General features: G+C 45.9%; 2 protein-coding genes across 2 annotated transcripts in view; both read right to left on the minus strand.

Moving 5' to 3' along the window:
- LOC116876455 (zinc finger protein with KRAB and SCAN domains 1-like) overlaps positions 1-15,595 on the minus strand; it is a 61,479-nt gene that overhangs the window by 17,194 nt on the left and 28,690 nt on the right.
- On the minus strand, positions 28-3,012 carry LOC116876453 (zinc finger and SCAN domain-containing protein 21-like). The gene is made up of 2 exons (XM_032872631.1): positions 2,527-3,012; positions 28-186 (listed from the first exon to the last, which is right to left on the minus strand). The coding sequence occupies exons 1-2, from the start codon at positions 2,914-2,916 to the stop codon at positions 151-153; spliced, it is 426 nt and encodes a 141-aa protein (XP_032728522.1). The 5' UTR covers positions 2,917-3,012; the 3' UTR covers positions 28-150.

The following is a 15,595-nucleotide window of genomic DNA, read 5'->3' on the forward strand; positions in this document are numbered from 1 at the left end:
AACCTTTGTCTAGAAGAGGAGTTTTTGTTCCTCTTTCCTTTTCAAGGTTTGCCCACTGCCTTTCTAACCTGGCCTCACATTTACTGGCAACGACCATGGGAGTAACCTCCCTTTTGAGTTCCTGAGACTCTTCAGAACTTTTCTGCTGATCTATGGAGTCCTCATTCTGGGTGTTCGAGTTACGATCTGAAACAAGAAGCAGAGTAAGAGCAGGTCAGTTGTTTTATATTCTGAGAAGGAACTTGAAGGAGAAACAGAAACGTCAGCTGACGCTGGGAGCAAGTACTGCTTGGTGGCAGGTCACAACATGACACTGACACAAGTCACCACCAGACCTAGCTTGCAGTCCGAGGCTTTCACACCAGCCCCCAGCCCAGCAGCAGCTATGACGGTATGACAAGCACACAGCTTTCTCTGCCAGGAGAAGAGCTTCACATAAAGAGGGTAGGAGGGCCACACCAAGCCTCCTGGGACAGGAGCAAAGGAGCTGGGTGATGGCCAGGCACAAACAATTAAGTAAGAAACATTGCCGAATGGTCCAAGTTGATTAAGGAAAATAAACGGTAATTAAGGGAGATGAGGCCAGTGGCAAACTCATGAGATCCACGTGCTCACAGAAGTGGAATATAAAAGCAACAAAAGAGGACATTCAGTCCGTGTAGACCAGGCTAGTCCCAGATCGTCTTTACATCAAAGTGCTCACCTCCCAGGAGGGTCTGATTCCCAGCATGTACCCTACAGCGGCTGTGTCTCATGCTTCTTTCGGTTCTCAAGTTAATACTGCTAAAACCAGACTGAAGCCAACCATCTTTTTCAGAGCACTACATGAGGCCGCCACACTTTCAGGTGCACACACACGGAAAAGGGGAGTAAGGGAAATCCACACTGAACCAGGGGCCCCCCTGAGACCTGCTGGCCCCCCAGGAGTACAGAAGTCTCTGTCAACACAGTACTTTCCTCTTCGCCCCTTCCCTGGTCCCTGGAGCTCTCTCTCCACTCTACCATCTCTTTGTCCTGGCCACCGGCAGCGACAGATACGTGTCCCTTTCGCTCTGGGTGATGAGCAGTCACCTGGCTACATGTACAGACTTTCCTTCAAGCTGCCGTGTACTACGTGTGGGAAATAAGTAGCTCAATAAATAAGCAAAATATTTTAAATAACCTTACCAGGCAGAAGCTGAAAAGAATTTACCTGGGACCATTTCTGCACAATCCCATGCTGATTTTAACAGCTTCTTCGTTCAGTCATTAACAAATGAACAAGCATCATCTATCACTGTTCCTTCAACCCGTTACACCTCTGTGAACAGTGCCCCCCAACTTTTTTTACAGCTTTTCTTTGACACAGAGAGAGCACAAGCAAGGGGAGCGGCAGACAGAAGGAGAAGCAGTCTCCCCACCGAGCAAGGAGCCTGATGTGGGACCTGATCCCAGGACCCTGGGATCATGACCCGATCAGAAGGCAGACACTTAAATTGACTGAGCCATCACTCTGACCAACCCTTTTAAGAGGACGTCCTGTCCCCACGCTGACTCTATGCGTGAGATGCACTTGGGAGGAAGGGCACTCAGGCACTCGTCCTGCCTGGGCACCCAGACCAGGCAAGTCAGTCTAGGGGCACTGCCTCACAACCAGTAATTAGAATTATTCTGTTTCTTCCACCACAAAGGCGTGGGGCACCAAGCACACAGCATGACGGACAGTCCCTACCTTGACTCTTTCTCAGCTCTGGAGTGAGATCCTCCTCTTCCCCAGTCTCCTGGATGTACAAGGGCTCCCAACCCTCGCTTTTGTGACTGGTCTCCGCAGACTGGGGCTGTGTGCTGCTTGGAAACGTTGCTGTTCCTGAGGAGGACCTCTTCTCCCACACCTGTTGCTGTTCGTTTGGAGGTGAGACCTGGAGACAAGCAGGAACGGTGGGGTTTGTGCACAGCTCATCTCAGAACTACAGGTGATCCCTGAACACGAGTCTGCACTACACAGGCCCACTTATACGTGTATTTTTTTTGGGATACATACAGTACAGTAAATGTATTTACTCTTCTTACGGTTTTCTTAATGTTTTCCTTTCTCTAGCGTACTTTATGATAAGAACATGGCATATAGCACACATAACGTACAAAATAAGTGCTAATTGGCTATGTATGTTATCGGTCAAGCTTCCAGTCAACAGGAGGCCATTTAGAAGTTAAGCTTTGGGGGAATCAAAAGTTAAACCGGGATTTTCAAATGAACGTGTGCTGGAGGGTGGGGAGAGGTTAACAACCCTAACCCCTGTGTTGTTCACGGGTCCACTGCAGAATGAAAGCAAGCCCCAGGAGAGCTAAAGTACAACCGCTTGGAAAAAGAAAGCAAACACGTCCACAGTTAAAGATTAATACTGTACGGGAGAAGGGAAGGAGGAGGAAACGGGATCTAAGTCAGCAGAAACTTCTACTCAGCTCCTCCCACTGGAGAGAGAAACCCAGTCCTGCCCAGAGCGCTCCATTCCCAGCCTCCCAGCATGTGAGGTCTCCCCAGTCTACCTGCTGTGCTGGCTCGTCCAGTTCCTGCTCCAGATCCTCTAGGAGAGTGACGGCCTCTTCGGCGCTCTCCGGGCAGTGCTCCTGCACCCAGGCCTGGAGCTCCTGGGGCAGGATGGTCAGGAACTGCTCCAGCACCAGCAGCTCCAGGATCTGCTCCTTGGTGTGGATCTCGGGCCTCAGCCACTCGCAGCACAGCACCCGGAGCTGGCTCAGGGCCTCCCGGGGGCCAGGTGTGTCATGGTAGCCAAACTGCCGGAAGCGCTGGCGGAACACCTCCAGGCTAGGAAGGCTCTGCCTTTCCTCTTCGTCCTCATCTTTAACCACCAGAGGCCCCCTCTCCCGTGGAGGCCGAGGGCCCCGAACTGCAGCCATGCCCAAAACCTTGGTCATCACACCGATTCCAGAAACAGCCTCACTACAGGTGGGACTCTGTGGAGGAGTATTGGTTCCTTTGGGTTTCTGGTTCTTTAGGGCTACACGTTAAACCTAAGAAAATATTTACCATAAATTATAAAAAGAAGGAAAAAAAGGATGCTTTTTAGGTCTTGACAGCCACACCTTGAGCAGACAAAATTGTGGAAATTATGGCCACTATAAAACTATCACAAAAATTACGGTTCAGGGGCGCTCGGGTGGCTCAGCTCTTAAGCAGCTGCCTTCAGCTCGGGTCATGATTCCGGGGCCCTGGGATCGAGCCCTGTATCAGGCTCCCTGCTCAGCGGGAAGCCTGCTTCTCTCTCTCTCACTCCCCCTGCTTGTGTTCGCCCTCTGTGTCTTTCTCTGTCCAATAAATAAATGAAATCTTAAAAAAAAAAATTACGGTTCAAACTCATTCGGGAGTCAGCTCAGGATATCCTACTTAATCTTACTTTGTCTCTACTCTAATAAAAAGTGCACAATGTTATAATTTAAAAATTATTTTAAATTAACTTTGCTCCAAAAACTGTTTCAGAATCTTACAACTCCGGGGCACCTGGGTGGCTCAGTGGGTTGAAGCCTCTGACTTCGGCTCAGGTCATGATCCCAGGGTCCTGGGATTAAGCCCCCATCAGGCTCCCTGCTCGGTGGGAAGCCTGCTTCCCCCTCTCCCACTCCCCCTGCTTGTGTTCCCTCTCGCGCTGTGTCTCTGTCAAATAAATAAATAAAATCTTAAAAAAAAAAATCTTAAAATTCCTGAGATTTCAAAAGAACATCGAAAGGCCAAATGCAGCCTTTCTAAATCCAAAACTTTGAGCTTCAATACTAGAAATTTGCCAGCCAAGGGTGCATGGCTGGCTCAGTAAGTAGAGCATGCGACTCTGGATCTCAGGGTTGTGAGTTCAAGCCCCACATCAAACCCACTACTTTACAAAAAAAAAAAAAAGAAAGCTAGTCAAATGATGGAGCTAGTCAGCATAACCAGGAACCATGCTAGGAGGCTGGAATTAACTAGAATATTTTAAAATAATTGAATAGGGGCGCCTGGGTGGCTCAGTGGGTTAAGCCTCTGCCTTCAGCTCAGGTCATGATCCCAGGGTCCTGGGATCGAGCCCTGCACTGGACTCTCTGCTCAGCAGGGAGCCTGCTTCCTTCTCTCTCTCTCTGCCTGCTTCTCTGCCTACTTGTGATCTCTGTCAAATAAATAAATAAAATCTTTAAAAAATAATAATAATTGAGTATAAGTAATGATGTAATTTTAAAAAATCTGTTTGTTTCAAAGATCCCATTTATTTATTTGAGAGAGAGACTGCGAGCATGTGGGAGGCAGGGGGAGACAAGCAGACTCTGCACTGAGCTTGGAGCCCTACAAAGGCTGACCCCATGACCCTGAGATCATAAATTGAGCCGAAACCAAGAGTCTGGTGCTTAAGTGAGTGACTGAGCCACCCAGGTGCCCCAATGATGTAATTTTGAGCCTCACTTGACCCACTTTTAGGTAGGGCACATGCAAGTTTTTAAATGTCCTTTACCTTTAGGTTTCACAGAAGGACAAGTGGAATGACAGAGATTAGACTAACAGTAACCTGTACTCTTACAGTAACCTATTTACTTTGAAGAGATATATATTGCTGAGAAGAAACTGAAAAAAAAATTAAACACAGTAGATTATACAAATACAAAATGCTTAAAAGTATTTTTCTTTTAAATATTAAATATTTTAGGGGCGCCTGGGTGGCTCAGTGGGTTAAAGCCTCTGCCTTCGGCTCAGGTCATAATCTCAGGGTCCTGGGATCGAGCCTCAAATCGGGCTCTCTGCTAGGCAGGGAGTCTGCTTCCTCCTCTCTCTCCGCCTGCCTCTCTGCCTACTTGTGATCTCTGTCTGTCAAATAAATAAATAAATAATCTTTAAAAAAATTAAATATTTTAAATATGTCAGTCAGTTGATACATTAGAACATCAAAAATATGTGCAGTAAATACAATTACTTCAATTTTCTTCATTTGCCAAACAAGTGAAGTCCATTCACTCAACATTCACTTGAAGGCCTGATGTGGGCTTGGTGCTGGGAGTGCAGTGATGAGCAAACCAGACACACTCCCACCCCCACAGAGCTTGCAAGTTTGTAGGGGAGATGGAAAATACATGAGTAAAGAGATATCAGAATCAGACTATAAATATCAGCATTCATTAAACATTCTCTGAAAGAAACCGTGCATAAATTAGCCCTCCATGCTGTGACTGGTTTTCCTGAGCATGTTTCCAAACTGTAAGCAGCACTCATCATGTCACATAGAAGTCCCATTCTGGGTATGGATAACTGACAGCAGGAAAACTCTAGCAGAAGTCTCAACAAAGAACCAAACAGATAAAAACCTATGTGGGTTTGGGAGCCTGGGTGGTTCAGTGGGTTAAGCCTCTGCCTTCAGCTCAGGTCATGGTCTCAGGGTCCTGGGATCGAGCCCTGCACTGGACTCTCTGCTCAGCAGGGAGCCTGCTTCCCCTCTCTCTCTCTGCCTGCCTCTCTGCCTGCTTGTGATCTCTCTCTCTCTGTAAAATAAATAAATGAAATCTTAAAAAAAACCCAAAAACCTATGTGGGCTTTTGTTATGCGAACCAAGTTGATAACAAGGGTAGCGCCCCTAATAACAAGGAGGCACAAATGGCTTACAGAAGATGAGGAAATAAGATGAGGAAACAGGAATCACAGATAATCTAAATCTAAAGGATTTAAAAACTTGAGTATAAAAAAAATAAAAATGCAAATAAAAACCTGAGTATGCTCATGGCTCATATGCACATCGTTTTCCACAGATCTGGCTTGTATCACTTGGATATCAAGTCTCACATATGGCCCCATAATCACAGCAAAGGAAAAAGGATAAGATGAGAATAGTGCTATTGCTGGGTTATAGATGACTTCAGGTTTTATTTTTTTTATATGTATTTATTTTTAAGATTTTATTTATTTGAGACACACAGAGAGAGAATGTGCAAGGAGGGAGTGAGAGCAGAGGGAGAGGAAGAAGCAGACTCCCCACTGAGCAAGGAGCCTGATGTGGGGCTCGATCCCTCGAATCCTGGGATCATGACCTGAGGCGAAGGCAGATGCTTAACGGACTGAGGCACCCAGGGGTCCCTGACCTCAGTTTTTCAAATTCTTTTTTCCCCCCCCAAATTTTCTATAATGGGTATTATTACTTCTCTATCAGAACATCAGAATATTAAAGACAAACAAAATAGGTTTTCCTACCAATGCCCAAACTTCATGCCCTCCAAAAATAAAACGACCCCAAGAAAACAAAAAAGCAATGCCACACCACGCAGAAGCCCCCACCACAAATGTATGTTTATAGCTTTTGTATTCAGTTTTGTATTAAGTTATTTAGTTTCAAACATTTAGTAAACACACATTAAAAACATATATTTTATATCAATTGCCAATTCTGGTAATTAAAAAAGAAATGGGATTCTAGGACTAGAACCTCAGTATGTAACCTTTTAGGAGAAATGCAATTATTATCAGCTGCTAATTATAATTAGTTCAGAATTCTAGGGATGCCAGTACTTGGGACTCCCCTCCACCATACCCCATTCTGAAGCATCCTATGATATGTCAACCGAGGTCCTGATAGGGTGAACCAGAATCAGCACCACCCACTCCCTCCCGCTGCCCCGCACACCCAACACACTGCTGGAGTGGCCAAGTTCAGGATAACTTGACAACAGCAGGGATAGGAGCACACCAAGCTCGTTTCCTAAAATAAAGGCACTAGCACTCAAGGCTAAAATAACCTCAAAATAACAGAGGTAGCAGTGCCAGGAGCATTCATCTGAAATGCTCAGAAGCACATCTCCCCAGTGCTGAAACGCTTTTTCGTAACCAGCTACAAAATTTCACACTCCACCCAGAGCAGGGCAAACCTACAACAGGACACTGTTCCAACAGACACTGGAATCCATTCAGGCTGCTCAGCTTCTGGGATCACGCCTGGGAAACTCAGCAAGACACGATGAGTTCCGGAACACAGGTGGCATTAAAGAGGGAGTGACCTATCATTCCTGGGCATCTGTTCCCAGAGAGGCTTACCCAAACCCACAGATCACATAACTACTTCTGAAAAACATGTACACAGAGACAAAGAAAAGGTTGGGGTGCTTGTCCAGTTCAGTTGGTCGAGTGTGTGACTCTTGATCTCGGGGCGTAAGTCTGAGCCCCACACTGGGTGTAGAGATTACTCAAAAACAAACAAATCTTAAGAAAAAGTTTCCCTTAGATGCTGCCCACAATTCAAATTCATGTCTTTGCAAGACCACAAATGAGCGAAGGGCCAGGTGCTTGGACCCCTTCGTCCTCACTGCATTCATTCTGCTGGGAGAGTTCATCTGGTCACATGGCTCGGATTGCCATCCCGAAGGCCAGTTTATCTCCAGCCTGGACCTCTCCTCTGAATCCTGGACTCTTAAGACCAACCACTACTTGACGTCGCCACCAGCATGTGCAATGGTACCTCAAGTTTAACATGTCCCAAACTGCAGTCCCCATCATCGCCCCCAAAACTGTTCATCTCAGTTAATGGCAACTCCACCATTCTGTTTTCTTGGACCAAAAAACCTGGTTAATCCCACAGACTCCTCCTTCACATTTTACATGTAATTTGTAATCAAATCCTGTGAGCTCTACATCCCAAAGACCCAACGTTCAACCAATTCTCACTGCCTCCACGCTGCCATCCCAGTCCATCACCTGTTGGCCCGTGCCCCGTAAGAGCCTCTGAAGTGTTTCCTTGGCCCTCAGTTTATTGCCAATGAGCAGCCAGAGTGATCCTATTAAAATTCAAGTCAGATCACAGCATTCCTCTGCTCATGCTTTCCAAGGCAGTGTCTCAAGAGGGAAAGGCAAGGTCATCAGAGGCCGACAAGGCTTCAAAGGTCTCAGCACTGTTGTCTCTAATTTCACCTATCATCTCTCTCTCGTTCATTCCACCCCAACCACACTGTTACCCAAACGTGTGCGGAATCTTCCCACCTCAAAGCATTTGCTGTTCCCTCTGCCTAATGCTTCCTCCAGATTACAAATGGCTGATCTGTACTCCTATGTTCTCGCTGAGCCATCCCTGGTCACCCTCTTTTGAACCACATGCATCCCTCCCTCACCCTAGAACTCCTTATTCTCCTAATCGACGCTTTCCCTCCACATCACTTATCTCTAGACCTAACGCGGAGCTCAAACCCACAACCCCCAGATCGGGAGTCCCGTGCTCTTCCGACTGAGCGAGCCCGGTGCTCCTACCCTTTAAAAAAACAGAAACAAAAAACAGAAACCACGTTTCCTTCTTGAATATCAACTTCTGAGGGCAGGGACTTTCATCTGTTTTCTTTTTCTGCATTTCCAAATACCTACAATATGCCCGGTATTTGCAGGTACTGAGTTATCTGTGGAAAAAATGAATGTCATGTATGGATCTTTGGGGCTACTCACGGCGTAAAAACTGTAAAATCGGGCTTTAAAAAAATATCAGGGGGCGCCTGGGTGGCTCAATTGGTTAAGCCTCTGCCTTAAGCTCAGGTCATGATCCCAGGGTCCTGGGATCGAGCCCCGCATCGGGCTCCTTGCTCAGTGGGGAGTCTCCCCCTTTCCCCAACTCATGCTCCCTCTCTCTTAAATAATAAAATCTTTAAAAAAATTTTTCAGTACAAATTTAAGCTAAAAAAATACAGAAGCAGCATAAAGTCATGCTTAGTTTACTACTGATGCAGGTGGATACAGGATTGGGTAAGGGTGTGCACAGGAGTTAGTATACAGACATTTATTTCCTAGCTCTGTCTGGGAAGCAATGACATCCCACAATCAGCACCCCCAGAGCCCAGGTCTTGGTTTCTAAGTATCATTCTCCAATAAAAACTACTAGAAAATGGAGAAATGGTTGATTCCAGGTTGGGGAGCATATAAAATAAGCCTGGAGAATCCTGTGGTGACAAAAAGTTCAATGATTACAGCTGAAACAATTTGAGCAACAAAATAATACAGTACTGGGTTATAATCCGGAAGCGGAAATAATTATCTGTCCACACTACATAAAGGGGGGGGGGGCGGGAGGAAGGTGGGAATGAATAAACAGAGGAAAAGAGACAACTCTCCCATTCAGAACTTATTTACGTAGATACTCCTCTGTCAAGAAGGTGGACTGCACTTAGGGACTTGCTTCCACAAGGAGAGTATGAAAAGGGGCTAAAGGCAAGCACTCACTGGGAAGGGGAACCGGCTCACCAAGGTCAACATCACTGGTGGTTATGTTGATGATAATGGTGACAAAGGCACTTTACCTCTATGGCCTTCCTCCTCCACATCCATCCTGAGGGACATGCTATAGGATATCTGACCTGTACTTCTCCAAACTATCAAGGTCATCCAAAACAAGGAAAGCCTGAGAAACTGTCACAGATCAGGGGGCACTAAGTGGACTTGAAAACAAATATACTGTGGTACCCTAGATGGGATCCTGGAACGGAAAAAGGATATTAGGGAAAAACTAGTGAAATTCCAAGAAATTGTGCAGCTTAGTTAATAGTAATGTATGTTGGTTCCTTGGTTGTGACAAATGTAGACAGTAATGTAAGCAGTTAACGGTAACTGGAGAAGAGGGGAATGGGAGTTCTGTACTATCTTTGAGCTTTTCTAGAAATCTCAACTATTCTAAAATAAAACATTTACAGGGTGCCTGACTGGTTTAGTCAGCAGTGCATGTGACTCTTGATTTCAGGGTTGTGAGTTTGAGCCCCACACTGGGTATAGGTATCACTTAAAAAAAAAAAAATCTTTGGGGGCACCTGGGTGACTCAGTCAGTTAAGCGGCCAATTCTTGATCTTGGCTCAGGTCATGATCTCAGGGTTGTGTCATCAAACCCCACACCAGGTTCTGCACTCAGCGGTGAGTCTGCTTGAGATTCTCTCCTTCTCGCTCAACCCCTCCCCCTGTGTGTGTGTGCTCCCTCTCTCAAATAAATAAATATTTAAAAATAAAATAAAATCTTAAAAAAAAAACAACAAAATAGAATAAAATATTTAAATTTTAAAAATATGGGGAAGTGGGGGGAAAGCAGCTTTCATAAATGTTATTCTATTATGGAGTGATAGTAAAGAAAAATATGTTAGCTGTTAACTTCAATACTTATGATGTTGAAGCAGACCATTGTTAGAGTTCATTAGATAGTTTTAAAAAGTTATGAAGCGTTTTTCTTTTACAATTATTTTTTTTAAAAGGTGCCTGCTTGGGGCGCCTGGGTGTCTCAGTGGGTTGAGCCTCTGCCTTTGGCTCAGGTCATGATCTCAGGGTCTGGGATCAAGCCCCACCTTGGGCTCTCTGCTCAGAAGGAAGCCTGCTTCCCACTGTCTCTGCTTGCCTCTCTGCCTACTTGTGATTTTTTTAAAGACTTTATTTATTTATTTGACAGAGAGAGAGAGATCACAATTAGGCAGAGAGGCAGGGAGAGAGAGGGGGGAACCAGGCTCCCCACCCGCAGAGAGCCTGATGAGGGGCTCAATCCCAGGGCCCTGAGATCACGACCTGAGCCGAAGACAAAGGTTTAACCCACTGAGCCACGCAGGCGCCCTTGAAAATAAAGTTTCTAACAGATCTATTGTAAACATTACACAATGTTTACTTTTACTTTTATCAAACACTTCTAACTAGTTGACAATGTTATGACAATCTTATCCTTCTTTGAAATCACACAAGTCATTTTCCAGTTTGGCAACTCCAACTCCAAAGCTCAAAGGCTACCATCAGAGGTTTACAGATTTATTTTTTATTAAAAAAAGAAAGAAAGAAAGAAAGAAAGAAAGAAAGAAAGAAAGAAAGAAAGAAAGAAAGAAAATAGATTGGGGAGGTGGGGACACCTGGCTGGCTCAGTCAGAAAAGCATGTGACTCTTGATCTCGGGGTTGTGAGTTTGAGCCCCACATTCGGCATAGCGCTTACCTTAAAAAAAAAAAAAAATTCAAAAGGAGAAAACCCAATTCAGCTTTGTATGTACAGGGACCCACACAGACATGAAATTCCGAAGGCAGTCAAGCAACATGGAGGCTTAAATAACAACCTGAGCTGAGGAGAGGGGTCTGAGGATACTAAGATGAGGAAAATCATTAGGAAGAAGGTGAGAGATGTTTGGAAAACAAAGGGTGCCCTATCATGCAGGTTTTTTAGGTAAAGAAGAATCTCTTTTAATAGTTCTCTTTCTGGTATAGCCAGGCACTTGAGGAGAAAGGTGAAGAGCCTTTCCTGAATCTGCTGGGTTTCAATTGCTTTTAACTCAAAATACCATTCATGCTAAAGTGCCCCATCTTGCGGCATGCCACCTGCCCTTGGCTCCTAAGTTCCCTCCTCTGAAAAATCGAAGTTTCACACTCTGTTAAGTCTAGTACCAGCAGAGGTTTAGCATACAAATCTGCATATAACAGCCAGCTGTTTACAACCATTTTATTAATTTCTCTGTTTAGCACACAAAAGTCACAGCCCGGCCTCTGCCTCCTCACACCGTCTCATCAGTGCTCAATTTTCAGGGCAGATTTCTATTTGTCTTTCAAATCTCAGCTTAATAATAAATACACAAAAAAATATTTAACCTTAGTTATAATAAAAGACATGAAAATTAAAGCTTCAACAAAATGCTTCCATCAGACTGGCAATGATTTTTTAAAAAATGCAATAATGCTCAGTCTCGATTCCCTCCCCCCGCCCCGCAGCAAGCCAGTTATTTCACATTTGGTCATGTTGAGTGTGCCTAAAGGTTCACTCAGGGATGCCCTCCAGGCCTTGGCTTCTGAATTTTTCCTTTTTTTTCTTTCCTTTATTGATTGATTGGCTGTAAGCTCGAAGCCCAGTGTGGAGCTTGAACTCACGAGACCTTGAGATCAAGAGTCACATGTTCTACCAACAGTCAGCCAGGCTCCCAGGCTTCTGAAGTCTTAAAGTGTTTATAAAATCAAAAGCACGTGGATAGAAAACAAGAAGCTTCATTACTAAATCACATTGTCTTCAACCACAGTGAACTATTTTTTTTTTTTTTAAGATTTCATTCATTTATTTGAGAGAGAGAGATGGATAGCGATAGAAATTGTGAGAGAGCACAAGCGGGTAGGAGAGGGAGAAGCAGGCTTCCAGTGAGCAGGGAGTCCAATGTGGGGCTGGATCCCAAGACCTCAGGATCATGACCCACGCCGAAGGCAGATGCTTAACCAGGTGTCCCACAGTGAACTACTTTCTTTAGGCTACTGAGAATGTTTAGCACAAGAAACTCGGAAGTTCACAGTCTACCATAACCAGAAGAGAATCGTTCCTGTTCCCACGGTCTTGTGGGTTTCTTCCCTTCTTTTATGACAATTTCCCAAAATGTATACTCTAATAAAAGTGTCCCAAATCCATTATGAAACAAGATGAGGCATAAATAAAACAAATTATCACAGATTCTAACAACTGAGTGGTACTTACCAACTAATTCTAGAATGCCTTTAACACATACTTTGTGTACCTGAAAACTCGTAGGCAGGCAAATTTGGTAACTGAGGCACAGAATTCTACTATGCAGCACCTACTTCCTTCACAGCAGCCTTCCAATCCCTGAAAATAACTGCTTTTTGGCTCTCAACTCGCTTCTTCACAGTTCTTTCAACTGTTCCTTACATAACATGGGTTTCCAAGAACCTCACCCACCAGATCACCTTGGTTTCGCCCAACTATTCATAAACGGTAAAGTAGAAATGCATTTCCAAATTCGAGCAGATGCCTGTCGTGTGTGTGCTTTCTCATCTGAACAAAGCCCAACGGTATTATTCCCCCTCTTGGATGAGTCACGACCCGGGACTTCTATGAGGCTCGGTTTCCCACAGCAGGTCCCCAAGCCCCTCAGGCGTGTTCTCATCGATTAGTCCTGAGTTCGGATTTCCTATTGAGAGCCAGGGAAAAAAGAGAAGGCAACTTGGGTCCGACGGACAGACGGTTAGGCTCAGGCAGAGCACAGAAAAACAGCTCTGGAACGAGAATGAGGCAGTTTCTTTGTGAAAGCCCCGGGGCGGGGAGAAAAAGGCTTTCCCGGGAGCTGGCGCCTCCACTACCTGGGGCTGGGCAGGAGCACGGGGCTCCTCCCTGAAGACCTCCCGGGACCGGTCTGCGGGGGTTCTCCAGAGGCCACAGCTGCTCAACCTACTCCTCCCTCCCCGAACCCTTCCGGCCAAGGCTCCCTCTCTCGCCCACCACGCGAACCAAGAACCGACAGACTCACCGGATTTGAAACCGCTCGAAGCGCTCGAACACCTGGACGCACCCCGCGGCCGGCGCAGCCGGAAGTGCGTCAGAGCCCCGCCCCCCGCGGGCGTCTAACGGGGCCATAGCGGTCCCTCTAGGAACTGGGAAAGTCGTCTTTTCGTCTCGGTGTCTCGGGTTAGTCGGGGGTCGAGGCGGTTTAGGGACAGGAGGAGTCGCTCCACTGTGGAAACAAGGACCTAGTTCCACCCACCCACCCCCTTTTAACCAAGGAAGTGCCAACCAGGTGAAGGCTTTGGCAGTTCTCCCACCGGATCCCCGACGTCCCCGTCCAGGGAGAGTGTTCCCTCCTGGACTTAAGAGCCCGGTTCACCCGTGATCCGAGCCCGTCACTTGATCCACATTTATGGACACGGAGCCCCACGTTTGGCTCACGAAGCCAGAGACTGAGTGATCACTGTCAGACTTGAGTCACGGTGACATCAATCGGAACAGAATTCTGGGCGGAAATCTCAGAGGCTGCTGCCTTCTAAGGTGCTCCTGATGCTGGGGGGCTTGTGAAAGAAGTCTCTGCCTACCGCTTTCTCCTGCTGCTTCTGCTCGGTTGCAGAGTCCAGACTAGATTCCATGTTTATTTCTGCACCACCCCCTCCAGCCCCCACTGAGTTTGATTTTGGCCTGATCACTCAAAAGGCGCACATGCGGAAGGACAGCAGCATGCCTACACGTGAAATTCCCTGCCTAAATGCACCCTAACTTTATAGAAACATGGTATTATTTCTCCCTCTTTTGGGGGGAGTCGTTACTTTTTTTTCTTTTTTCTTTTTTTTTTTTTAAGATTTTATTTATTTAACAGACAGAGATCACAAGTAGGCAGAGAGGCAGGCAGAGATAGAGGAGGAAGCAGGCTCCCTGCTGAGCAGAGAGCCCAATGCGGGGCTGGATCCCAGGACCCTGAGATCATGATCTGAGCCAAAGGCAGAGGCTTTAACCCACTGAGCCACTCCGGCGCCCCCCCCTTTTTTTCTTTTCAAAGACGTATAGAGGATGACAGCGAGCCTCCATGTACCAACTGGCCAGTTTCAACAGTCATCACATGGTCAGTCTTGTTTCATTCATTCATTCCCCCATGCATGGTTAGACATCTAAGATGGATGAATTCTGGCTGCCACCTGTGAAGAGGCACCCAAAAACTAATGGTGGCCCAGAAATGGGCAAATTGGAGGGTGTGAGGTCTGAACACCATACCATTCCACTGGAGAGAATCTGGAGAATTTTTCCTTTCTTTAGGTAAGAGAAGAGGAGGGGAGAATGAGGAACAAAGTAGTCATAGTTTCCAAATATGTAGAGTTGTCATTTCCAAAAGAAATGTGTTTTATAGGACCCCGGAATTCAGAACTAAGACCAGTGAATGGAAATGCTAGAAAAGTTCAATATAAGGAAGAAGTTCCTAATAGAGTTACTCAAAGTGGCCACTTCCTGTATCATCTGGTGCTGTCTTGGAGAGGTGGGAGAGCCCTGAGGATGGGAGGACAGGAATACTGCAGAGGACATTTTTGCGCTAGATGACCTTTATCATCTTCATACAGCTTGCCCCATACTCCTATTGGTTTCTCCTTGACTTCCAGTCCTTTCACAGCACTCCTTCACTGGTCGTGTTCTCTCCATATATGTCCTTAGAGCACTTACTATGGGCAAGGTACTGCTAAGACTTGGTTTCACTTCCTTATTGCTACATTAAAAAACTCAAAACTTAGTGACTTAACACAACAATCATCATTTCTCATACAAGCTGACAAATCTGTGGATTGGCTGGGTTCTCCTGCTTCCTGTGGTGTCAACTAAGCAGCTGGGATGGCTGGCAGTTGATGTTGGCCCACAGATTGGAAGCTCAGCCGGGATGTCGGCCTGGGGGTTCAGCGTTCCTGTGTGAGTGTCTCCCCATGGCTCCCTGGGCTTTCTCATGATGTGACTGATTTCCTGAGGAGGTCAAGGTAGAACTTGCCGATGGTTAGGGCTCAGCCTTGGAAATCACACAACATCATTTCCACCATATTAGATTGTTAGGCCACTGGGCCAGATTCAAGGGGAAGAAAAGAAAGACTCTATTTCTTGGTCACATTGCGAAAGGGTATGGGGGATGGGAGATAATGTAGTGACCATCTTTGGAAACAATCTACACACATGTATCTTCACAATATCAATCCTATGAAATATTACAGTCCCAAGAATACTTCCCCTGTAAAATATTAAAATCTGTTTTACATGCCAGGAAACTGTAAGCACCAGCACAGAAAAGTAAGTACCTTGACCAGGGTCATACAAAGTGATCTGTGGGAAAGACAAGATTCAAACCTGGCTCTTTCTCCAAAGCCTATGCTTTTAGGCACT

This window comes from Lontra canadensis, unplaced genomic scaffold (genome assembly GCF_010015895.1).
Source record: "Lontra canadensis isolate GAN:19392208 unplaced genomic scaffold, GSC_riverotter_1.0 scaffold45, whole genome shotgun sequence".
In the NCBI taxonomy this organism is placed as follows: domain Eukaryota; kingdom Metazoa; phylum Chordata; class Mammalia; order Carnivora; family Mustelidae; genus Lontra; species Lontra canadensis.

What these genes read in the sequence shown, in the direction of transcription:
- LOC116876453 (XM_032872631.1), bottom strand. Translation starts at nt 2,916, where the DNA reads ATGACCAAGGTTTTGGGCATGGCTGCAGTTCGGGGCCCTCGGCCTCCA. An exon ending in TGGACGAGCCAGCACAGCAG is followed by an intron (nt 187 to 2,526) that starts GTAGACTGGGGA and finishes TTCTTGTTTCAG; the next exon opens with ATCGTAACTCGAACACCCAG.